Here is a 25,605-nt window from a genome sequence, read left to right as displayed (position 1 = left end):
AGAAATCTACTCTCGTCAAATAATAATTTCTTTTTATTTTTTTGATCTTCCGGTGCTTATTTTCATGTTAGGTGGGAGCCTTCGCCAAGTTACCGGACGATGGCAGAGGACTCGTTTCAAAAAACTTAATGAAATTTGGAAGTCTAGCGACTCTAGCCTGGCTTTGCCCAGACCGCACAATGTTGCTCTTTGGGATCCACACAAACCCCTGGCGTTTCTGAGGCCCAGATGGGATTCGTGGGCCCCGCACAGACTTGGGTGCTGTCAGACGATTAAACCTATTCTCCACGCAGCCACAAACCATCTCCCACTTAAGCCCACGTGGCACCATCCTTCACCACACAACCTCCATTCAATGGTCCCTCCAGCCGCGCTTTTGCTGCTCCCTTTCTGAATGACGTAACTTTCCCATCGTCATCACGTCATAACCACCCTCTCCCACGAAAGAGTCCCGTGCCGTGCCTGAGAGCGTGGTTACTGGTTGCAGAAGTGGGTGCTGAAAAAGGTCCCGTAAGCAATTCTCCACTCTTAGAAGGAGTCCTCTTCTTTCTGATACGCGGGAGTCCTCTTTGGCGTTCTCCTCGTGCGGGGCAGGCGATGGCGACCCGAACCGGCGAGCGGGAAAAAGACCGCGTCATCGGCCCGTGCCGGCAAGGGGAGATACGGATACGGCGGTTGGCTGACCCATCAGCCACCGGCACCACCATCTCCGGGATTGAGGGGCATTTCGGTAAACTCACTGGAAGCGGTACTTTTTACCCGGGGTCAGTGGGGGGTAGGTGTGTTTGACCAGTGGTGTTTGGTAAGCGGAGCCGCGGATAAAACCCCTCCCTCGCCTCATCCCACGCCTTTTACAGGGTCTCCATCCCTTCCACCAACGCCACCTTCTCTCGCAACGTTCTCTTTGTTTTCTCCAACAAGAAGAAAGAAAGAAAAGAAAGAGAGGGAGAGAGAGAGAAAGGGGCGAGGCTTTGGAGGGCTAGGCTTTAATTCCGATCGAGCGACCCGGCTAGCGATCGTGGTGGGAGGAACGTCGGCGGGGCCATGGAGTCGGAATCGATGAAGCTCTCGCCGATGGATCTGTTGTCGGCGATCCTCACCGGGAAGTTTAGCGTCGAAGGGGTGTCGCTGGAGATGGGGGCGGCGATGATCGCCGAGAACCGGCAGCTGCTGATGATACTGACAACCTCGCTGGCCGTGCTCGTGGGGTGCGTCATCGTGTTCGTGTGGCGGCGGTCGACCGGGAAGAAGGCGAGCAGGCCGGTGGAGCCACCGAGGCCGCTGGTGCTGAAGACGGACCTGGAGCCGGAGGTAGACGACGGGAAGAAGAAAGTCACCATCTTCTTCGGCACGCAGACCGGCACAGCGGAAGGGTTCGCCAAGGTTAGCGTTTGATGTTTGATCTCCCTCGGCCGCTTTTCCCCACACCCAAAACCTTTCCAGAGTTGGAATTTTTATTGCATCTTTTTACCTAGCCAGGCCCTTGCAGAAGAGGCTAAAGCGCGATACGATAAAGCTACTTTTAAAGTCGTCGATCTGGTAATGCCTCTTGTTGAATTTTGCAAGAATTTTTGGGCGTGTAATTAACCTTGGACGGCTTGATTTGACGATCCCTTTATCTCTGTTGATAGGATGAGTACGCAGACGATGATGAGGAGTACGAGGAGAAAATGAAGAAAGAAACCTTAGCTCTGTTCTTCTTGGCTACGTAAGCTGGAAACTTTAATCCGGAGAAGATATTTCTTCTTTCTATATTTAAATTTATTTAATTTTTGTTTGGAAATTATAGGTATGGAGATGGGGAACCAACTGATAATGCCGCCAAGTTCTATCGATGGTTTACTGAGGTTTGTCAATAATTTCGGCAGAATTTCGCTTTTTGTTGTTATAGTTTGCTTGCAAATTTCTGACATGGTGGTTGATTGTTGTTTACTTAATAGGGGAAAGAAAGGGAGAATTGGGTGGAGAATCTTCAGTATGCTGTGTTTGGTCTGGGGAACAGGCAGTATGAGCATTTCAATAAGGTTGCGTCATTATTTAATTTGAATATCTCAAACGTTTATGAGCAAATTCTTGGGCTGATATCTGTCAATCTTTTGTGCTCTGGAAAATATAGGTTGGTAAGGTGGTTGATGAGATCCTTGCTGATCAGGGTATACACCTAAAACACTTCACCCGTGTTTCTACTTTGTCTCATGTTTTATCTATCAGTTTAGCTGCATTTGAATTTACAGGCTACCGCTTTTGAAACATATTTCTCTATCTTATTTCTTCCAGATAAGAAACCATGATATTTGAACCAGTTTAGGGTGCGTTTGGTTAGCCATTAAAAAAGTACTTTTTTTGTTTTTTGATTTTTAAAAAGCAAAAATCAAAAAGCAATGTTTGATAACACCATGAAAAGCAAAAAGCAAAAATCAAAAAAATCAAAATAATTGCTTTATATGCAAAGCAAAAATTTTTTACTTTTCAAAACTTGCTTTTCTGTTTTTTTTACTTCTCCACGTCTAAAACGCCAAATCAAAAAGTAAAGAGCCCGAATTCTTCTCCCTCATCGAGCTTTTCACCTCCCCACCCCTTTCTCCCTCCTTTTCCGAACCCTTCTCCCTCGTCGAGTTCTTCACCTGCCATCCTCAAACGTTACTTTTTGCTTTCTAGCAACGTAGTTACCAAACATACTTTTTGCTTTTTTGCTTTTACTCAATAGCAAAAATAAAAAAAAATAAAAAATACTTTTTAAAAATCAAAAATCAAAAAGTGTAACCAAACGCACCCTTAATAATTTACCGAGCTAGTAATGCATGCGTATATAATCCTTTTTCTAAATTACATTAACTGGTATTTGACTGAAAGGAAAAGGGCTGTTCCTAGAATTGTTTAAGCATTGTAGCAAATCAGCATTTATTTTCCTTCTCTTTCTTTTTTTTAAAGCATGATAGCACTTCAAGATCTCTGTAAAAGGTTTCTGATTGATATTACCCGCCGCTTGAAGTTCTGCCTACAATTCTGCTAGTAGAGCTTATAAACCATCTATTTTACTTTTGACATTCATATTTTGGCTGCATAGTTTCTAGTATCTTGCATAATACCATGTTTGTGTATGATTGTGTATATGCTGGTTTTCAATTAAAACTGGATTTGTTCTCCAAGGTTTGATTATAGATTGCTTTCCTCTTACATATGTCGTGGAACATTTTTCGGCTGATTTAATCAAATGAGTTGGATGGGTCTTTCTATAATAGAAATGACTTATTTCTCCCTTTAAGTTTCATGTCTGGAAATGCTATGCGTTGTGCTGTGTTGGTGCTTTTCAATTTTTGATGTGAAAAAAGAAGGAATCTGGAGACACTTACACAGGAGTAAAGATGAATTCTATGGTTCTGCTGTATTGGCTACTTTTGGTTTTTGGTAATAAAATAGGATACCAGAGGGCACTTACAGAGGACAATTGTGCAAAGAAAAGAGCTTTTCATCTTTTCTGTAAGGAAAAAAAGGAATCTGGAATGTGTATACAGAGTAAAGTAGTGCAAAGCAAGTCTTCTTTTTTATACTGCTAAAGATGCTTAGATGCTCTTTTCTCCATGGTATTTCCATCAAGCCGTTTCTCATCACCATGAACAATATTATTTTTGCTAGATTTCTTTGAAGCATAGGACAGCTTGTGAGAGGTCTGTGTTTTGACATTTTGTCTTTTTGCCTTGGTCTTCTAGGTGGGAAGCGTCTCATCCCTGTGGGTCTTGGAGATGATGATCAATGCATTGAGGATGATTTTACTGCATGGTATGAAGTATTTCTAGGTGCTAAAAGATCATTACATACCATGAAATTGGAGGATTTTGGGTTGCCCAATTTTTTAACAGGCAATCCACATGCGCCACAGTGTTGTGTGGACTTTATTTTTGCCTATCCTTTTCTGTGTTCAAACTCTGGAATATCTTTTTTCATGTGTCCACTGTCTTATTATTTCCAGGAAGGAGCTTCTGTGGCCCAAGTTAGATCAGTTACTTCGGGATGAAGATGATGTTTCAGGTGCAACCACTCCTTACACAGCTGCTATTCCTGAATATAGGGTTGTCTTCATCAATCCCAATGAAGCCGCACATTTGGAAAAGAGTTGGAGTCTTGCAAATGGCCATGCTGTTCATGACATTCAACATCCATGCAGGTAGTAGCGATATTTTGATTTTCTGGTTCCACCTATCAGCACTTCGGCTTTTTGACTTGTTATAATCAGACTGACACAACGTTTTTGGGCATTCAAGAGCTAATGTGGCCGTGCGGCGGGAACTTCACACCCCAGCTTCTGATCGGTCTTGCATTCATCTGGAATTTGACATTGCTGGCACTGGTCTTACGTAAGTTATTTTAGATTTAGTTCGCTAAAGTGCTATCTAAAAGTCATTTACTAATCTGCAATAAAATTACTTTTTGATGATAAAGTAGTAGTCTGGTATATCGAGAATTCAACTTTGGTTTTGGCTGTCTGATACATTTTCATGAACTGTGACCTCAATTTTCACACATTACATAATTGTTATTTGTATTTTCCATATGACAATTCTTGTAATTACGTTGTTCTGAGAAATATATATTTTCTTTGTTTTCTGTTGTGCTTTAATCCAATAAGAATTTCATTGCACTGCCAGATTTTGTTTCGTCAATGTATTGATGTCATATGTGGAAACCATTCGATCTTCAGCAACAATTTGCCCGTTGCTGCTTTATTCTGGAAGAAGCAAATGTAGATACACCACTAAACAGTGTTGTCAAAGGCACACCTGGGCACAAGGCACAGGCTAAGCCCAACCACAGTGCCTAACCTACCCAGGGGGAAGCCCCTTTGCTTAGGTGCTAAAAAGGCACACGTTTTAGCACTTTGAAAAATCTGTCAATGGCACACCTCGGCACAAGGCACTGGCTAAGCCCAACCACTGTGCGTCATCTACCCAAGGTGAAGCCCCTTTGCTTAGGTGCTAAAAAGACAACATCTCTTTAGCACTTTTAAAAAATCCCAGGTGCAGAAAGTGTGCCTCAGTACTTTCAAATATCATCTATTAATTGTGATCAAGATTAGGAATTTGTAGCCAAAAGGGAGAAAGATACAAGGTGGGGGGGATAGTTGGACATCAAGAGAAAAAGGTGGATTAGTGTTCCAACTGCCTGATTGAGAGAAACTTGCAAATGAGGGTTTTGACTAGCTGACCATAGCTTTTTTATATCTGATTCTCCCATCCAGTAAATCCTCCTTATATTCTTCTTCTTCTTCATTTTCTTCCTCTTCTTCTTTGTCTTCTTCATCTTTTTCATCGTCGTCATCATCATCGTTGTTGTCATCATCATTGTCATCGTCATTTTAATTTTCTTCTTATTCTTCCTCCTCTCCTTTTTCCTCTTCTTCCTTTTCTTCTTCTTCATCTTCCTTTTCTTCTTTCTTCTTCTTATCATCATCATCATCTTCTTCTTCTTCTTCTTCCTCCACTTCTTTCCCTTCTTCATCTTCTTCCTCTTCTCCTTCGTCTTCTTTTTCTTCCTCTTCTCCTCCTTCTCCTTGTCCTTCTTCCTCTCGTTCTTCTTCAGCTGCTGATGCTGGTGCAGTTGCAACTACAGCTATGTTTCTGTCCACTAGAAACATACAGAGGAGAAAAACTGATAGTTAATTGTTAGAATATATTTAAAATCATGCATTGCTAGTTATTTGTATTTATACATGCATGCATGCATTGGTCCTCCTATGCCATTCCATAAGAAATAGGGGATGCCCTGCTCTTCCTCTTCCTCTTGATCTTCTTCAGCTGCTGATATGGTGCAGTTGCAACTGCAGCTATGTTTCTGGCCATTAGAAACAAAACAGAGAACAAAAGCTGATAGTTCCTTGTTAAAAACTATTTAAAATCATGCATTCCTAGTTACTTGTAGGTATGAATGCATGCATTCATCTATACATACATGCATACATGCGCCTCACTTTGTCAAGGCATGCATCTTGTATTGCAACTTGCATCTAGGCTCCAAGAAACCTTGGTGTTTTAGTGTGCCTTGAGCTCTTGACAACTTTACAATTAAAGAAAAATAAGAATAGACAAACCTGTTTGATCTCACAAATCCAAATGATGCAAATGAACGATTAGTCTAATGACTTTGTGTGAATCCCTAGCTGCATGAATTAATCCTCGACAATTTGTTGTATAACATCAAATTGACATCTCAAAACATTCTTCAATCTAGATAGATTTGGGAGGGTTTGTGTGCATTTGTGAGAAAGAGGTGTTTCTCTTTTGTCCTTCCATGTGTCATTGATCCTGATCCTGAGACCATCGTTAACAACAGTCGGGACCCACAAGGTTTTTTAAAAATGCACTACCATCGTACCCATCTTTTTGTAGAACACAGTCCATTTTGATCCTATTATGACCATCTCTCCATAAAATTGTGTAGAGGAGAAAACAAATGAATAAGCATGTTAATGAAAAGGATATATATTTCTGAGCATCCAGATTGAACCCTTTTTGAATGTGGGATCCCATGTAACCCTCTTGTCCCCTTTTTCTGTCTGTTGTAAAGGGTTTGTTTTCTTTTTCAAATGGTTGAAAACCTTTGATCTTACTGGGCTAAAGATGTACACGTTCATGTTGTTTATAGAAATAAATCACTTCCTTGTTTCTATTTAGTTCTCTTAAATTTTGCCAGCCATTGTTTTTTGAACCCATATGACACGTGGATACAAAATTGATATGTGAACGTGTTGAGCTTCCTTTTCCGGCACTAAGAAATTTCGGGCTTATAACTTTGGACAAATATCATCACTTATTTCATCATTGGTTCTTACTCTGCATGTAAAGATCATGCTTTTTATAGCTTTTTATGTATATTTCTCATGCCCTTCTTGGATCAAAATAATCTGCCATCATGATGCTTCCTGGAAAATATACAATAGGTACTATCATATGTAGCATGTAAAAGTTCCAATGATTTAAATTGGTAAGCTTGGGCAGGTCTGCTTATCAAAAGTTTTTTTTATTGTGACAGTCATATCATGATCTTAGATAGTTCTGTGCTTGCTGAAGGTTAGCCCTTTTGCCAGTCATGTGATTGTGTACTCATTCACCTATACTTCATATTATATGCTATATATTTTTGTTATTTTCATTTTTTTGTTTTAATGTTATATTGTTCACTTTCGATGCTTGTTTTCATCCAGGTATGAAACGGGAGATCATGTTGGCGTATATGCAGAGAATTGTGCTGAGACTGTGGAGGAGGCAGAAAGGCTGCTGGGTTATTCATCAGACACATTTTTCACTATTCATGTGGACAAAGAGGATGGCACGCCACTAAGTGGCAGCTCATTACCACCACCTTTCCCATCTCCATGCACATTAAGAACTGCACTTGCACGATATGCTGATCTCCTGAATTCACCCAAAAAGGTCAGAGTCTCGGTTTAAGTTTTGTGATTTGCAAACTGTTCTCTCGTAATTGACCTCTTGAATGTGTAATTCTGTTCTGGTTATGTACAGAGTGCTTTAGGTGCATTAGCTGCGCATGCATCTGATCCAAATGAAGCTGAGCGGTTAAAATTTCTGGCCTCACCAGCTGGAAAGGTTGTTATAATTTGTGGGAACCTGTACAATGTTCTTTTGCTGTATATATTTATGTTTTCATTTTCTTTTTTCGGTTTTTGTTTTTGGGGTGCAGGATGAATATTCTCAGTGGATAGTTGCAAGTCAGAGGAGCCTTCTAGAAGTTATGGCTGAGTTCCCTTCTGCCAAGCCTCCACTTGGAGTTTTCTTTGCAGCTATAGCCCCTCGTTTGCAGCCTAGATATTACTCAATATCATCTTCACCAAGGTAATCATTAATTTCAGACATAACTTGCTCCATTTTATTTGATATTTTGCTCAATGCATGTCTTTTGTCTTTTCCAGGATGGCACCAACTAGAATTCATGTGACATGTGCATTGGTGCACGGACCAACACCAACAGGAAGGATTCACAAGGGAGTCTGTTCAACTTGGATGAAGGTGTATATCTTTTTCTCCCGTACTTTTTTTTTCCTTGATCAACTTAGCTTTTTTATTGCTCTCGTCTTCTTTTGTTGCTTTTCTTTATCATGGAAATATAGTCAATATATGAAGCTTAGATGCATAAAATTGGTCATTCTGAACTTGGCTAAAGATGCAATCAAGCAGTGCCGGTTCTAGTTGCAGCTTTTTGCTTAGCCATATGCATTGTATTCACTATGGACTGCCATTTCAAAATAAAATTTGATGCTCATTTTCATGAGATTTTTGATGTTATTTTGATCGGGCATTTTCTTGCATAAAATAATATGACCAATATATATATATTCAAATTAGTGATATTCATAATATGTGGTATTCAAATTAGTGGGATGGAAGAAAGAGGAGACCCATGCGCCTGATAACTTTTGTTTTCCCCACTAATTCTAAGATGATACATTAAGTGTGAGTCATATTATGCATGGGTATATAGGGGGTGAGCCTTGATGCAATGGTAAGGTTGCTCCAATCTAACTTGGGTCTCACAAGTTCGAAATATGGATGTAGTCTCTCCACATGGAGGTAAGGCTGCGTACAACTGGCTCTCTCCTAACCTTGCATTGGTGGGGAATTGTGCACTTATCTGCCTTATATTATGCATTGTTATATCATCAATTAAATAATCCATTGAGACATTGATGGTTGTCATGATTATTTTTGCACTTATAGATGCTTGCAGTGTTTCATCAATTATTAGATGATAATACGTACACGGTTGCTATTCCATGAAACCAACTTATATGGGTTCTTTTCTTACTGAAGAAGAGAAGAGGAATGAATCCTGACATAAACTTAGGTTACCTGTTAGAATTTTTGATTTTATACTTGTTTTGAACTGACTGAATATGGGGTTAGAAACTTCAGAACTGAGGTCAAAATAATCTGAACAAACAAAATTATTGTGGCTGTGACATTAAAGATGAATAAAAATAAAAGTGTCGGAGTTTGTGACCTGAATTGTGTGCTTCAGCTATTTTTTTCACTCTTCTGTGTGGCAATCATGTTAGCGAGGAATGATTTGGATAGATATTAACTATTCCTTTATCTGTGGGTCCATGTTTCTTTGATATCTCTTAATCATGTCATTCTGTAACTCCTGCTTTACAGCATTCTGTTCCATTGCAAGAAAGCCAAGAATGTAGCTGGGCTCCTATATTTGTGAGACAATCAAATTTTAAACTGCCTGCAGATTCCTCGGTACCAATTATAATGATTGGCCCTGGCACAGGGCTGGCACCCTTCAGGGGCTTCTTGCAGGTTTGTTTCAAGTTTACACATTTTGTGCAAAACTTATGTTTCCTTGAGCTAGTCGTTTTGCTGCAACCAATTACATGATCTTGATGTTCTCAGGAAAGGTTGGCACTGAAGGAGGATGGCTCACAACTTGGTCACGCTATTCTCTTCTTTGGATGCAGGAACCGTAAAATGGTACATTAAATAATAAAATAGGTATAACTGTTAGTCCATGCCAGTTGCTAACAAGCTTGAATCTTGTGCAGGACTTCATTTATGAAGATGAACTGAAAAATTTTGTTGAAAGAGGGGCTCTTTCTGAGCTTATTGTGGCATTCTCTCGTGAGGGCCCAACAAAGGAGTATGTGCAGCATAAAATGGCTGAGAAGGTTGGAAAAAAAAAACCCTTGTTCAAGAAAATATTTTAAATATTCTTCGTTAGAATATCTGTCTTTCAAAGTTCCACCTAAGTCAAATCTCAGTTCTTTTTGAAAAGAAATATTTTATAATGTGATAGGCCTCCGACATATGGAATGTCATCTCCCAAGGTGGTTACATTTATGTATGTGGTGATGCTAAGGGTATGGCAAGAGATGTCCATCGAGCACTACATACCATTGTTCAAGAGCAGGTATACACTGAATATTAATTCATGGGTGCCACAGAAAGTTTCATCTGGATTTAATTATTTACAATGTCTTTTACATCATCAATACTGATGATGTGGTAGCTTAAAATTGGAATTCGCAGTATCCTTGAGCATTGTGTGATTTAGCCGTATTGCGTCCACTTGAGTACAACGATTGTGTTCAATGCTTGTCCCAACTATTTGGAGTCAGCTTTATGAATCAGCATTTGCCAGTCATTCCTGTCTAGTTTGTCTGCCGTCACTGCTGGTTCTAGATATTTTCATATAACATCGTGAAAAGCCCAGACCTTCCTCTCTACTTCATGCATTCTTCAACACAGATTTCATCACTCTTCGTTTGTGGTCACTTATGTCTGTGGTGGATACCCATACCTTTTTGGTGTCCTGTTTTATTACCGATCATGCTGGGCGGCAATCTGCTTGAAAATATAACTATTGTCGACTATGTGATGTCTTTTTACAAAACTGGCATTTGCCTGTAATTCTTCAATTCCCTAGGGCTTTCCATGCTGTAATTGCAAGGCGTAGATTGTTTCACATGACATTCACATGTAAAAAGCCTGCACCTTCCACTCTTCTTTCTGATCTATGCAAATATAACATCCACCAGTGAAAAGCCAGCACCTTCCTTTCTTCTCGGAGATTTGTTCAACATGTATCTGAATACTTCTCACTGGATGTTTCTTAGATCTTTGGTGCACGCCTATATTAACTCCATCAATTTGCCCTCAATTAGCACAACGTCTATGCCCCTTGTGTTTTTGCTTTTAAGTTGAGCCCTAATAATTTACCTTAGAGTCCACTTTTAGCATGATGTTTTTTTTTTTAAAAAAAAAAAATTTTCCTTAGGTTTGTCTTTGTTGCCAAACAAATTAGAGAGAGAGGGGGGGGGGGGGGGGGGGGGTGTGGGGTGGGGAGAGTCATTGGTGTTATGCATGCCCAGATATATCCAGATGTCTATGTGATCTGGGGCCAATAATCTCTTTCTTCTTTTTAAAATAAATAAATAAATAAATCAGGTTAAAGATGGAAGCATATAATTGGGATTTTTATTTCAGAAAGAAATTAATTTAGCCATTTTCCCCTAAATCCAGTGTCTTGAACGTTGAATTCGTTTTCCAGGGATCTTTGGACGGCTCGAGGACTGAAAGTATGGTGAAAAGCCTGCAAATGGAAGGCAGATATCTGAGGGATGTTTGGTGAGTTGTTCCTAAAGTGGTTTCTCCTTATATCTTCGGATGCAGTGGCACCCCTTGCGGAAACGTAATACTATTTTGTTCAGCACCTCGGAAAAGGAGGCTTTGGGGCTGGGGGCGCATAAAGTTTGCCCCGACTTCTCAGCCATCACGAAGACTTATGTTGTCTGGACTATGTGATTCTTTTAACATTCTAACAAGTTTTTTGTCCACGTATAACATATATATATAGATTTATATTTATTATTAGGCTGATTTATTGGGAAAAATAAACTATTATATAATTTGGGAAAGGGGTTCTGCTGCGAATGGAACAAGCATGTATAAGTGAATTATTCATCTCGTTAGTGCATTTCAAAGTGTGAAATAGTGATGCTGCCATACTCTCTAATAGCCTTCGCAGTTGCCGATTGTTTGATACGTAGCACGTTTTTCTGGATCATGAAAACAGCTTGTGGTTATTCGGCATTGTCGTCAGGTACCAGCTCTTCCATGGAGCTGTGCTGCTTGATATGGTTGCTGCTCAGAGCCTGAGCGTGTTCCCTCTTGTGGAAAAGATATAGAATTGTTGAGTATGGTTATTAAACTGGACGGATTTGACTCTAGACCCAATTAAGCCTGTTAGATTCAGGTGCTTAAATTATATTGACCAATGCAAAAGATTCTACACTAGGGATGAAAAAAGCTGGGTCGTTATTCACGTTTTGATTTGTGTAAGATTTATGGGAGGCGTGGTCGGTTGACTGAAGGGGCTTCCTTAGATGGACGCTAGAAGCTTGGCCTCAAGAAAATGCTCTGCTTTCTCATTAATTAACAGGAGATTGTGGAACGCCGTGATCTAACCGAATGCAAAGATTGTAGTAGAATTTCCCCCATACTTTTAATAGCCCCCTGCAAGAAGGTGCGAAGAATCTCACCTATGCTAAACTTGACCTTGGCCTTGGTCATTTAATGCTTCTACTTCCTGCTACTATCCTTTTTCTCACTTTTTTTTATTCTTTTTGAAACTTTTTTCCGGAAATATTTTTGCTAATGTTCACCAACAAAATGCTAATGATTATTCATGTAATGAAACCTATGTTTGTTTTCTAGTTCCAATGGAATTTGGGCTTAAGGAGGATGGATCTTTTTGAAGAATACTGATTGAGCAGGCCAGATCTGATCTTTGTATGATGTTTTTGCGGGAAGGCAAATTCTTTGTGCATCACGGGTAGGATAGAAAATCTGATGTAGAGTGCATCATCTTATCCGATTAGTCAACATAGTCATCACTTTCCAACGTGTATTTAATGCCTATAGATCGATTTTTTCGTTTAAAAATTCTGTATAACGAGAATATTCTTATTTTTTGATAAAATTATGACATTCTATGTCTATATTACGACATCCTGCATCCTAAAAGTCGTAAATTTTATTCACAGAATGTCATAATATAATGCAGGATATCATAATATGTATAAAATGTCATAATTTTTTTTAAAAAAATAGGAGAATTTTCGTTATTCAAAATTTTCAAACAAAAAAATCGATCTACCGACATTAAATGCGCGTTGGAAAATGATTGGACAAAAATACCGCTTCTATATTATGATATCTTGGGCCATATTATGATTATTTGGGCTATAATACGCCACAGGATGTCATAATTTTTTTCAAAAGACAGATATTTTCATCTTATAAAATTTTTAAATGAAAAAAATCGATCTGCTGGTATTAAATGCGCATTAAAAAGTGGTGACTATGTGGATCAATCGGACAAGGTGGTGTGCTCCACGTCGGATTTTTTATACTACCCATGGTGCATAAAGAATTTCTCTTTGCAGGAATATCCAAAGAGATCTTAAACCAGTTTTCAAGACTCAAAATTCTAAATATTTAATGTTATTGTTGGCTCCACCCAACAAACCTACAAGTCTTCTGAACCGACAAGATCGACGCATAAAAGATTTAGGCATGAAAATTGTAGTAGCTAGAATCGGCAAAACAAAAAAAAATGCATAGAAGAAAACAAATATTTTTCTCTTTTTTAAAAAAAAAATAAAAATAGATAGTTTATACAAGTTTAATATGAGTACATCCAATGTAATCAGAAAATAAAACATTCCTAAACTCTCTCGAAGTAACTGAATAATTGATCCATAATACATTTATTGAATGCTGGACCATAAAGGAAGCGACCTAATCCACCGCACTGTTTACTTCATTATAGACATGTTTGACTACTAGAGAAGTGCAGTCTAATAAAATCCTTTGGATATCATATAGCAGGGGGTGGTTAAGAGTCACCCCTACTCTGCCTTGGATCCATCCAACTATTGTGGTCGCTCCCTCAATAATCAACCGATTAGCTTGAAGAACCTGCTGTGCATGAGTGATGCCTGCCCAAGCCAACCTCAACTCGGCTCTCAGGATGATAGCATTAAAGAGGTGATTGCCACCTATCATCGCAAGGCTCGCATGCAGGTTGTGGATCATAAAATCCCCACCCCCATTATCACCAATCATTCATACTTGGCCCTCATTGTCAAGCTCCAAAGGTTTTATGGCTCCAGAAGAAAGCGAGTTACATGCCTGACAATCAAGGCCTCTCATCAAGCCAATAAGGATTGGATGCCTAGACCATCCTCTCCGGTTAGCCAGCAAATAATATCCCAGCAACGATGTGAACTCCCCCTCCATCTCTGTGCGAGCCCCACAAGAACCCCCAAAAAAGCTACTTTAGCTTCATTAGAGAGGTCCTTGGTAGAATGGTGTTGGTAGATCGGCATAGAGCACAAGACTGATCAGACTAGAGTCACTCTATCCATCATGGATGGTGACCTGGCTTGCTAGCCCTCCTTCTGCGCCCAGATGCTCTACTCCATCTCGATGCACTTTGATCTTCACAATCTTCAACTTGGGATCCCTAGGTATCGCCACACTCTCCTTTGCTCCATGATCCCCAGGCACTTGTTGATCGCATTCCTTAGTCGAGGATTAGACTTTGAAGTGAAGCAGATGGTGGACTTCAGAAGGTTGACCTTCTACCTTGAGATTGTACAATAATCCATCAGAATCTTGGTGAGGGTCCTGGCATTATGAACCACTGCTTGGCTCAGTAAAAAACAGTCATATGCAAAAAGCAATTGGAGAATAGGCTGGGCCCTAGGAGCAGGTGTATAGACATCAAGATTCTAGCTCAGAGAGGCAGCATGCAAAGCATGAGAAAGAGTATCAGCATAAACAATATAAAGATAAGATGATAGGGGGTAATCTTGGTGAAGACCGACAGTAGAGTTGAAAAAAGCCATCAAAGTACCGTTAACCAGGATGGTGAAGGATGGGGTATAGACCCAATTGATCCACTAGCCATGGAATCCAAAACTTTCCAAGGTTAAGTGAAGGAAGTCGTAACACACGCGATCATAAACTCTCTTCATGTCGAGCAAGCTCCATTGAGCAGCACATCAGAAGTCATGCATGAACTCCTAAACAATTAGGATATTATTAGAAATATCGAGGCTGCTTACAAAAGCACCCTATTTCGGGCTAATGAGATGAGGAAGAAGATGCTTCATTTTGCCATTCAGAATCCTGATACATGCCTTGTACAAGGTTGTGTACAGGCAGATAGGTCTAAAGTGGCTTGACTCAAAGGCATCCTATTTCTTTGAGATCAAGATAATAAAGGTATGCTTCCAAGATGCTGGCATCCTTTCAATTTGCCAAGAACTACTGCATAGCCTCCACAATCTCATGACAATGATGCTCTAATATCTCTTTTAAAAAAATGGAAGAAAATTGTCCGATCTCAGTGCTATCTCCTGCCATGAATTGGAAAGCCCTCCAAATCTTCTTGCTAGACACCTCTCTGGTCAACTCATCATTCTCTACCACAGAAACTTGAGTGACTAGAAGCAGGCTAGAGAAGGACCTAGAGATCCCCAGCCTGGCTATCCATCGGGTCCTGAAGAAATGGAGGATTTCCTACTTGATGGTGTCCTTACTATCAATCCACTACCTGCTAGAGTCGCACAAAGCCCAAATCTAATTCTTGTGTCTCTTAATAATGGTAGTCTGATGAAAGAAGTGAGTATTCCTGTCCTCCTTCTGGATCTACAAAATCTTAGAGTTCTACTATCACAGAGTCTCCAACTACCAAAGCAAGTGGTGCAAAGAGAGTCTCCTTCGATCTCCATAAGGTCATCATTAAAGAGCCCACTATCCCTCTCCTTCATTAGCTGGAGATGCGAGATCGATGCTTCAATATCCTCTAGGTGCTTGAAGATATCGCCCACCTCCTCTCTATTTCATTAGCGGAGCCTCCATTTGGCCAGATCCAGTCTTTGGGTGACTCGGTACGTAGCATCCCTATGGATCGGTAGCCACCACACCCCATGCACAATGTCTTAAGAGTGGGGGTTGGATAGCTAGAACTTCTCAAACCAAAAATGACTCTAGTAAGTCGACCTTGTATCTACGGAGATCAGAAGTGGATAATGGTCAGACGAAATCTAGAGAGAGGTGATGTACCTGATAATCTGAAAACATCTAAATCCAGCTAGCTGTAGTAAAAGCTCTATCAATCTGCTCCCAAAATTTGGCTCTACCTAGCTAATTATTGCACTAGGTGAACCACATCCTAGAGAGCTCAAGGTCGACCAAGCCATTAGTTATAATAAAATCTCGAAATTCCCTAATTTTGATCTTCCCAAAAAAGATTTACCTTTCTTTTCTTCCGAGAGCCATTAATACAATTGAAGTCTCGAGCTACTGGGATCTAGATATCCTGCTCCATCAACTTGGAAATCTTATGCCAAAGTATCCATCTCTATATGTACTCTGTACTTATTAGGTTCAAAAATTATAAGTATAGCCACCTATTTTCAATTATTAAATACATCCACACTAGCACTCCCCAATCTTCACACCACAAAAATTCACCCGCAAGACTTTGGGATTCAATTGCATAAAAACCCCAGGACCCCAGAAAGCGACACCAGGCATGGTCTAGTCTGAGCACACATGGGTTTGGACAATGAAGCTACATCAATCATCTGTAGGTGGACGAGAAGGATGGCTTCCCTGCGCTCATGGTATTCCTGATTACATCTCCATGGCTGAGAGGATTCTGAAGGGGATGGGCCAGTTCTCCATGTGGCTAAGAGCACTCCACTGCAATCCACTCCTCCACTCTGATTGAGCACCTTGCTTCCCCATTTTTGCTCCCTCCACACAAAGTCTCCCTAACACGCTTGGCCACCGTGTCATCGTCAAAATCCTCCTGAGATGGCCTTGGAGTATCCTTTCCTAGTTGGGCCCGCAAACTGCTTTGCACGCCCATCACGGTTGGCTGCCTTTCCGTCCTAGCCAAACTGGGGCCTAAAGGACCTGGAAGCCTCGACTCCACCAAGGGTTGCTCGCCCAAACGACTGAGAGGGGCAGAGGTCAAGCTCTCCTCCCTCTCCCTAACTTGCTTCCTCACTGGATCAGTTTGATGAGTCTCATTGTTCACTGTCCCGGTGAGGTTAAGCATCTTAGATCCGTTGGGGGCAAGCGCACTCCCATCTTCTCGCCTTCGCTATCAATGCCAGCACTGATGACCTCCGGGCCTGTTGGCACCCCTCGCAAGTGCTAGGAAACAATCCGTTCCCCGTTGAACCCCCCTTCGGCCATGGGCTGTTCCCTGTAGGGCTGGCCCAATGTGAGCTTGCGGGCGATGGGCTCCTGGCCCACTTGAGGGGGCCCCGAGACCTAGCCCGCTTCCCCCATCGGCAAGTCCACTAGGCGCGGATCAGATGCAAGCTGCATTGGGCCGGGACTTGGCCCAATTCCATTTCCGCCAACAAGTCAAACACGGATCTGGCCTACCCGGTTCGCCGATGTGATGAGCGCCATCGAGCCACCTTTGAAGGCTTTTGCCACTTGCCCGAGTCGGGGGGGCAAACCGGACGAAACCCCACCTGTTATTTGGGCTTCAGGCTTTGGACCAAGTCTTGAGCTTTATAACCATTTTTTAAGTTTTAAAAAATATTTAACATATTTGAAAATATTAAAAAGTATGAAATATGACAATTAAACATTGCTAACAATCAAGGATATATCTATTATTCGGTTAAGTTGATATATTAACAACAAGTCTACAAATACATTAGATATAAATAATATAAGAAAAATAAAAAATATTCAGGCAGGCCATGCTTTAATACCCAAGCCCGACCCAGGTTTGTTTATTAAAAGGGTTTATTTTTGGAGCCCAGCCCAGCTTGCCAAGGCTGAGACCCAAAAAAAACTTTCAGTTCGAGCGAGTCGGGCAGACTGATCCGCCCGTGAAGAGCTCTACCTCGCTCTCATCGTCGATCTGGTGTTTGACATCTTCGCCACTGCCTCCTCCACCTAGAGCATCCCCCTATGCGATGCCATCAACTTCACCTTTTTCTTTTCTTCATGTAATTATTGCTATTACCAGAAGAAGCCATGGCGGGCCAGATCAAAAGACACAAAAGGAATAAAAAAAATCACGCAAGGGAAAAGAAAATAGGCCTAGATTTTTATATAGAGAAACGTGGTTTGAACGTCCAAGACACTTATTTATAATTTTTCACGACAAAATATGGTAAGATCCTTTCAATGGTTTTTTTTTTTTTTTTGGTGTTTTACACTGAGACCTCTCCTTGTTTAAAGTCTGAATGAAGCCTACCAAATTAATGTTTCATTTCAATCTAGGAGTTCCATCCATGTCAGTCACATACTCACATAAGCATCATGCATCTAAGGTGGCAAGAGCGAAATGGGAAATGAAAAACTTTCAATCTCGTTCTGGTGCTGAAACGGTGTAGGAGAAATTATACCTTAAACTGAATGCACTATACCGCCATGCATGCAGCTCGTTCCTATAAACCTCATTTATGAAGCACTCACTTTGATGCACCACTACAGGAATGAGTGACTATGATTATCGGTATGTGGTGCATATAATGTTGGATATAAATTTTTATAAAATAAGATCTAAGTGGGTCTCATTTTTGGCAATCTTGATAGCTCTTTGAAGGCAAGGATCATCCCGTCATTTCATGAAAGAGTAAGCTATCACGGTGAACGACCTTTACTTCTTGTTGCTCACAAAGCACCCCTATTGGGAAATTAATCACGGAACCCTTGTTTCAGTGGTAATAAAATAATATTCATGTTATTATCTCACTCCTTCAAATCATGCAGCAAACCAGGCAAATCCAACATCCTTAATGCGGTGAACCAGGATTTCTAATACCTTGTTAGCCACATCAATAGAAAGATCGCTGCTACACCAGTAACAAAACTGCACACCTTGTTCCTCACTTCAATCCAACGTATTCCTGCTTCCATCCTACTCTCCATCCCTCTCTCAACAACCTCCCAGTCTCTGCAAACTCTCCACTCGATATCCTCTTGAGAATACAACATAGGTCTTCGTTTTCTCAGCGAAGACAAATGGGTCCTATGTACCGTCCACCAATCACGCACTCCGTTGCCCTAAGCGGGAAACAAACTAGTAGTGTTCCCTTTAACGATGGAAATCAAGAGCGGTCATGAAAAAGTCTGACTCAAGATTTATAAGGTTTACAATAAGATGGAAAGCCAGCTTCATCTTAGAGACATCGTTGATGAAAGGCTTTAGATTAAATTGAAGGGGGCGATATTGTCATAGGTGCATTTTGGCCTAACAAAGATCGAATAAACTCAACAATTCTTGCAAAATAAGAATGACTGAACATGTTATCAATTAACTTAAATCATGGCCTTAAATAAATCTAGAACTCATTAAATCTGTCTGCGTGCTTCAATTCACCACATCTTCAAAAGGTGGTAGGCCCCATTCGCTCGGCTTGAAGTCCAATAGGGAGCTGAGAACCTGGTCCGCTTCTTTGTGATAGGAAACGTCCAGCCTTGGATCTGGGACCATAACCACGGACCTGTATATTGTACAAAATCAAAAGCCAAATTTTGGGAATGATATGGGAAATACATGATATAAATTCTAAGCTATCTGGCATCCATGCATTAGCAATAGAAGCTCAGATATTGGTACTTGGCAGTTAGTCTAGGAAATTAGAATAGGAGTGCATCACTTAATGCTGAGAAATTTGGAAGTCGAGCATTAGTAACTCGGCCAGCCACTTCAACGTTCTCTTTTAGAAACGTACATATGGGAGAGGAAACAGGAGGTATGGAGCAGTCAGGAAGTCATGGTTAAACTTCACAAGGAACACAAACGGATAAGATGAAGCATCAGAGTTATGTACAAACATAAACAGGCTACAAAAGAACTTAATTTTCTAACATGAAAATTGTTTTCCCTTTAAAATTTACAAGTTAATGGCTGAAGTTTAGGAGGTGTACTGAAAGAAATCCTAATGCAAAATATTTAGAAGGTGAAAGTTCGCCTCAATGATCATGGGTTTGTGACTTGCATATGAAGATTTTGATGGAAATCTTTATGTGCATTTGTGCAGTGGCTCCAATCCCAATACCGCTATCATAATTTCTAACATGAAAATATTCTGTCCGGATGTCCTATTTTACTCTACCTAATGATTATGTAACAATTGCCGAAAAGGGTTCTAAACTCACCTTTTCTTATCAATGGGGTATGTGCAAATGTGTAATTGAATCTCGGTTTAGCAAATATGGGAAATAAATTACCAGTGTAGTGGTTAAATGTTGCAATAAAAGTTCTTGCAAGTTTTTCTCAGATTCCCTTTGCAAAATTTCAAGTATCGTCTACCCTCTTCCAAAGATCCAATAGCAACAGATGAGGTCATCTTCAAGGAAGTAATAAAAATGCTTTACAACTGGCTAACAAGTCTGCAAGTATCATTCTTTCCTATAAAACTAATGCGTAACGGGCTCTAATTTCCCAGTGCTTCACAATATAACCTTAAACTGTGTGGGTAAGAGTTACCATTCCAATATGGTACGACATAATGAAAAAGTTAACTTTAATTGGTGCACTCAGATATTTTTGTAGATTAACAGATATTTTTTGGACAATGATTACCGTTGATCTGTATTGCCTAAATATCTTCTCCACAAACGGGTGAATGATTTCATAGAAGCATGCATTCAAAGGTAATTTTCATGGAAACAAGATACTTTAGCCTCCTTCAATTAGAAATTTCTTAAGACAAGTTCTTTTGTTTATGAATTCATTCTGGCATGCATCTTTAGAATCAGGCCTGTTATGGGATGCTGCACAGAAAAAGAAAAATGTTTACTTACGGAACAATTTGCTGTCATCGGTAATTTGACAGTAAAGATATGAAATTGTTACAGATCTAACTTAGGGAATTCTAATTGACTTACTAAGCAAACTTTATATTGGGTATTGTTTGCCTGAAGCCAATTTTGCTTCACAATCTATTATAACCAAAAGTCAAGGCCATGTTCCTCATAATAAGTAATTGGACGTAACAAGGAAAATTAACAATCAAATGATTTTCTGATGGCAGTTACTTACATCCCTGCATTCTTAGCTGCAGCTACTCCTGATGGTGCATCTTCAAAAACCAAAATTTTTCTTGGGTCCACATTATCCTGGTTAACCAGCAATTTGCAGTGAGCAAAATGAGAAGCCATCCAAGGGATTACCACAGAAGAACAAGACAACTTCTTAACAACAAAGAAATGGACAGTATCGAATTAAATTTCAGTAGCATTGCTCGTGATACCTCAAATCTGTTTGCAGCAGCAAGAAATATATCCGGAGATGGTTTGCCTTTCTTTACGGCTGGATCATCACCCATGACAACATGATTCATCATAGCAAAAATTTCACCATGATTTTGCGTTTTCAGTTCAAAGTGCCGTTTATAGGACCTGGCAGAGTATGTCCACAACTGATTAAATACTTGCAATATTTTCATTGTCCATATAGGTATAATGTGACTACATTTTAAAGGCAGAAAACTAGTCATTCAGGATGATAACAAATTTTCCCCAATATACACATTTTTTTACAAAAAAAAAAAGTCAAATATTGTTTGCTCATTTTAAATACCTCCACTTTGTGATTGATCATGGCTTAGATCAAACAAAGGTGCCTAGGCCCTTTTTCATGCCTCAAGTAAGAGGACTAACAATTTGCCAACTGACTGATATGAAGAAAATAAAAGGAGAGATAGGAGAAATACAAATGGATTTGACTAAGAATAAAGTGATATAGCATGATAAAAGAACTAATCATGACAACAGGGGAAGGAATAAGTCACCTTTGCTATATGACCAATTCGGTTACTTGAACCCCACATAAAAGGAGCAAGTTGACTCTGCTTATAAGCAAGGCTCAAGTCATTTTCTTGATGATAGAAAGATGATCACCACCAACTTCACAAGTCACTTGAATTCTATGCATGGAAGGTTGACCCTCCACTCTAGGGGTCCCTTAATCTCAAGGTTCCCAATAGGTTGAAGCTCCAATCTGTGGGTTCCTTGATATCCATGCAAAATTAGGTTGAACCTTCATGCCAGACCACTCAATGTCCATGTAAGAGCAGAATGAACCTTAGCTCCTCAGATATAATTTTGGAGTCTTATCCATTGATGGTTGAAAAATCATGCACAACTAAGAAAAACTTCAAATCCGAGAATCCGAGGAGGGGTCATCAGACTAACCATTCCATGGGGTTGTAAGAAAGAAGACAACTGACATTTGGTAGTAGTGTCGTGTGAAATGTGTTGGGAGAAGAGACAAATTACTCTGTCTTCTGTTTTTTATGCAAATTGAAATGGATTTCGAACAACAATTTTTTTAGGAGGTAGTTTCTTATCCTGGTAACTACTGTGATCCATTACCAGCGATATCTTACATAAATAACTTCTTCTTGAGTGATTATTCTTGCAAATAACCTCTCTATACCTTGATAGAAACTTTATTTAGGAAGTTAATTTCAGTAGCAAACCACCCACATGTGGCCTCCTATGTGAGTAACAAGTGGCAAAGCATAAACCTTCCAAGTGTCAAAACACAAATAATTAACCAAATCTTGATCAACCTAATATTTTTAACCATTCACTATAGTCGGTAGACCCTCCACTCAACGAGTCACCCAATCTCCACACGCCGATAGGTTGAACCTCCAATTTGTGGGTTCCTTGAAATCCATGTAAAAGTAGGTTGAACTTTTGCCACCTTTGCTTCTCATAAAGAATTGAAGCCACATCCATTAACGGTTGAAAGATTATTCATTATCAAGAAAGACTTTGGATCATAGAATCCTATGAGGGGTTTGTCAGGCCAGGCACTCAATGAGATTTTGAGATAGAAGATGACCAGGTAATAGTGGTGTCGTGTGAAATGTGTTGGGAGAAGAGACAAATTAATCTTTCTTCTCCTTTTACCATGCAGATTGAAAGTTATTTCCATCAAGAACTATCATTACAAAGTGATTTCTTGTCTTAATAACTCCTTTGACGATTGCTAGCAATATCTTACGTAAATAACTCCCTTTTGGATGGATGATCTTGCGAATAACTATTCTGCATCCTGATAACCTTCTTTCTTTTTTTTTAAGAAGTTAATTTCAATGATAAACCACCCACATGTGGCCTCTTATGTAAGTAATAAGCGGCCAACTATGAGCCTTCCAAGTGTCACAACATAAATAATTAACTAAATCCCCATTGGTCTAATATTTTTGACAATTTACTATAGTTGGTCAATGGCTTTCTAATTTTTGGGAGCAAGCAGACACAAATCTATACGCACATACTTTTATACAAATTAGAAATTAACCAAAGAGAAAACAAGTGAGAATTACCCAGTCGCCACACACATTGGTATCCCATTTGCATGAAGATGACTGACCAAACGTTTTACTCCTGTAAGAATGAAAAATTTCATTCATGCAATCAAAATCCAATCCAGTCGATGTAATAACAGAAACAGCATCAGTATTTGATACCCTCCAAAAAAAAAAGGAGATACTTAAAGAAGATTTCAAGGGCACAGAAGTATGCCTTATGTTATGCATGCATAATTCCATATAGACGTTAAATATACATGCATTTACAAAATCATGTACATATGATGATTCAATAAACATTGCCACAAAAGCCAGATGATATTTTCCCCTAAACCAAAATCTTTATTCCAATCTCTCAATTACGGTTATACACAAGGATCAAAAGGAATATAAACAATATGGCCAATTCACGTCTATAGAGATGCCCACATTAATTACAAAAGCATGTTTCTGCATGTATCATCACTACCCTTGTCAAATGCATATACTACTCTCATTCCTAAAGGCCAAGAATGAGCCCTGAAACCTTGATAGTGTTTAAAAATACCTTAACCATAAATATCAACCCTTTCCCCAACCATTTTGGGTCAGCTTTATGTATCATTATCCATGAAAGATTTCTACTCATCGCTGCTTCTGGCAGACAATATTGCGAGCCATAATAGGTGGATGATCACATAACTGTATCAGCTGATTTAGCATATATGCTTGATGGGCATATATGTAGTTGCAGCCCAAAGAATGCAATGTATTGTCCCTGCAAGTTACCCTAATTTGAGCATCAACTAGCGTATAAGAGCTACTTCAGGTTGGGTTGGAGTCATTCAGGAATCACCCCCTGTACTCTTGGATAACTGAATTGACACATATATTCCTCAAATGACAGTGGATGTTATAATTAAAACTCTACAGGAGCAAGCTTTTAAGTCTTAGTACCAAAATTATTTTGCAGTCAAGACCAGCCTTTTTTCATCAAATCTTTTATCCTTTATATTGGCTATTAATCTGTCAAAGAGGGTCTTCCTTTCTTCTTTCTTGTTCTGGGGTGGGTGCGACAATTAGGTTCCCTCATGCTATTCCAGAGCATATTTACTGTTTTTCCTTTCTACTAGTAGACTGGTCCATGCCAAGAGATCATTTTATTATTATTATTATTATTGGATAACTATATGATTTCTGATATTCATTTTTATCTTTAATGAAGTAAATTTCTTTATGGCTAGTTTTAAGCACCCTTGATGTCAATCAAATGCTAATTGCTGGAACTCTGTTACTCCGCTACAAAATCATCCCATTTTTCAATATCCATTTTGCCCTCACGAAAATGAAATTATATATATCCAGATGAAGCTATTTTGTCAACAAAGAAGGAAAAAATTAGAGAGCTACCCATTTTTCATAAAAATGGTTGAATCGATATTCTTATACAGCAGTATAATTTACAAGGTCAGGGTAAGAACGTAGCACTAACTAAGAATTAAGATATGGACTAACGATACCGAAGGGCAAGGTTCCTTGTTCCCTAAAGGCCTTCAGTAATCTAAAATGCAGAAATCATCACGATGTGCAGCCACAGATGATGAGATTCTAAATTCTAATTCCCAATTCCCCAGCAAATCGAATAGGCTGGAGCGAAGGAGAGAGAGCTGGACTTACCGGGCATTGGGTGACAAGTGGGGAAGAGCTCCTCCAGCATGCCCTCCCTCTCTTCAAGGAAGCCCTCGGGGGTGAGGAGACCGGTGAGGCCGGACGACTCCACGAAGATATGGGCCGACTCGATGGCCTTCTTCCCCATCATCTTCGCCTTCAGCGACCAGTCGAACGTCTTCCCGAACCTCGCCAGGATCCGCTCCTGCACCACCGTGTAGAACGGCTCCGTATCTGCATCCCCATCCCATCAAATAGAAATCTAATTCGCGATTGCTTTCCATTTCCACTTCTACGATTCTTTTGATACAGAGAGAGGAGATTGGATACCAACCGAGAAGTAGGCCATCCATGTCGAAGATAACGTGCGTGATGGGGCCTTTGGTTGGAGAGGTCTTCTCCTCCGAGGTGGGCGGCGGCGCCATTGCTCCCAGATCTAGCGGACCGTATTGAGCTCCTCTCTCCCTCCCCCCGCTAGTACAAATACTCGGCGCTTGCGTGAGCTACACGGGATCTCCATTGATCTCGTTTGCGGTCAGCTTGTTCGATGAGGGACCGTGCTGGGTCCCACGAAGGCATCTGAATCCAAACGCCGGATGGACGAATGCTCCATCCCGTATACGCGCGCGCGTAGAAAACTGTATACGCGATAGATGAATCATCTACCGTCCGAATTGCATTGCGAATTGCATTGTGAATTGCAAACAAGCCGCTGGAAAAGGGGTTGCCTTCGAGATGCCACGTGGACGGAGGACAAAGGAAGACCGCATACAATCTTCTATGCCTACATCAGCAAATAGAAACGTCCGTGGGTCCGAGGACCATATGGCTTCTCAGCTTCCGCCGGCGGGCGGGAAGGAAGAAAACGACGAGCAAGAAAAATCACGTGCTCCTGTGGGTCCGCATGAGTCCGCCAGGGCTGCGCCTCTAAACAAAAATCATGTGGGGTGACATGTTTTTCTTACTGTTAATCTTAAAAAATAAATTAAAAATTTAATTTCTTTATCAGTTCTATAATTAAAAAAATAATTTTCTTTTTTAATCTCAATTCCAATACATAC

At 40.1% G+C, this 25,605-nt stretch overlaps 2 protein-coding genes across 2 annotated transcripts; one reads left to right on the top strand and one right to left on the bottom strand.

Annotated features, from left to right (window-relative positions):
- Positions 1 to 846: 846 nt before the first annotated feature.
- Positions 847 to 11,505, top strand: LOC105039267 (NADPH--cytochrome P450 reductase 3-like). Its single transcript, XM_010915359.4, has 18 exons — positions 847 to 1,383; positions 1,480 to 1,539; positions 1,632 to 1,708; positions 1,790 to 1,847; positions 1,941 to 2,024; positions 2,117 to 2,153; positions 3,711 to 3,780; positions 3,971 to 4,165; positions 4,263 to 4,355; positions 7,199 to 7,427; positions 7,518 to 7,601; positions 7,696 to 7,847; positions 7,925 to 8,021; positions 9,168 to 9,317; positions 9,411 to 9,488; positions 9,560 to 9,682; positions 9,811 to 9,924; positions 11,065 to 11,505. The coding sequence occupies exons 1-18, from the start codon at positions 1,045 to 1,047 to the stop codon at positions 11,143 to 11,145; spliced, it is 2,121 nt and encodes a 706-aa protein (XP_010913661.1). The 5' UTR covers positions 847 to 1,044; the 3' UTR covers positions 11,146 to 11,505.
- A 7,252-nt stretch (positions 11,506 to 18,757) lies between these two features.
- On the bottom strand, positions 18,758 to 25,038 carry LOC105039266 ((DL)-glycerol-3-phosphatase 2). Its single transcript, XM_010915358.4, has 6 exons — positions 24,879 to 25,038; positions 24,554 to 24,778; positions 22,913 to 22,973; positions 20,825 to 20,972; positions 20,614 to 20,690; positions 18,758 to 19,069 (listed from the first exon to the last, which is right to left on the bottom strand). Exons 1-6 carry the CDS (start codon positions 24,967 to 24,969, stop codon positions 18,937 to 18,939), a joined length of 735 nt encoding a protein of 244 aa, XP_010913660.1. The 5' UTR covers positions 24,970 to 25,038; the 3' UTR covers positions 18,758 to 18,936.
- Positions 25,039 to 25,605: the final 567 nt, after the last annotated feature.

This window comes from Elaeis guineensis, chromosome 1, assembly GCF_000442705.2.
Source record: "Elaeis guineensis isolate ETL-2024a chromosome 1, EG11, whole genome shotgun sequence".
Taxonomy (NCBI): Eukaryota; Viridiplantae; Streptophyta; class Magnoliopsida; order Arecales; family Arecaceae; genus Elaeis; species Elaeis guineensis.
The sequence above is the reverse complement of the archived record's forward strand: the minus strand, read 5'-3'. Positions and strand labels throughout refer to the sequence as shown.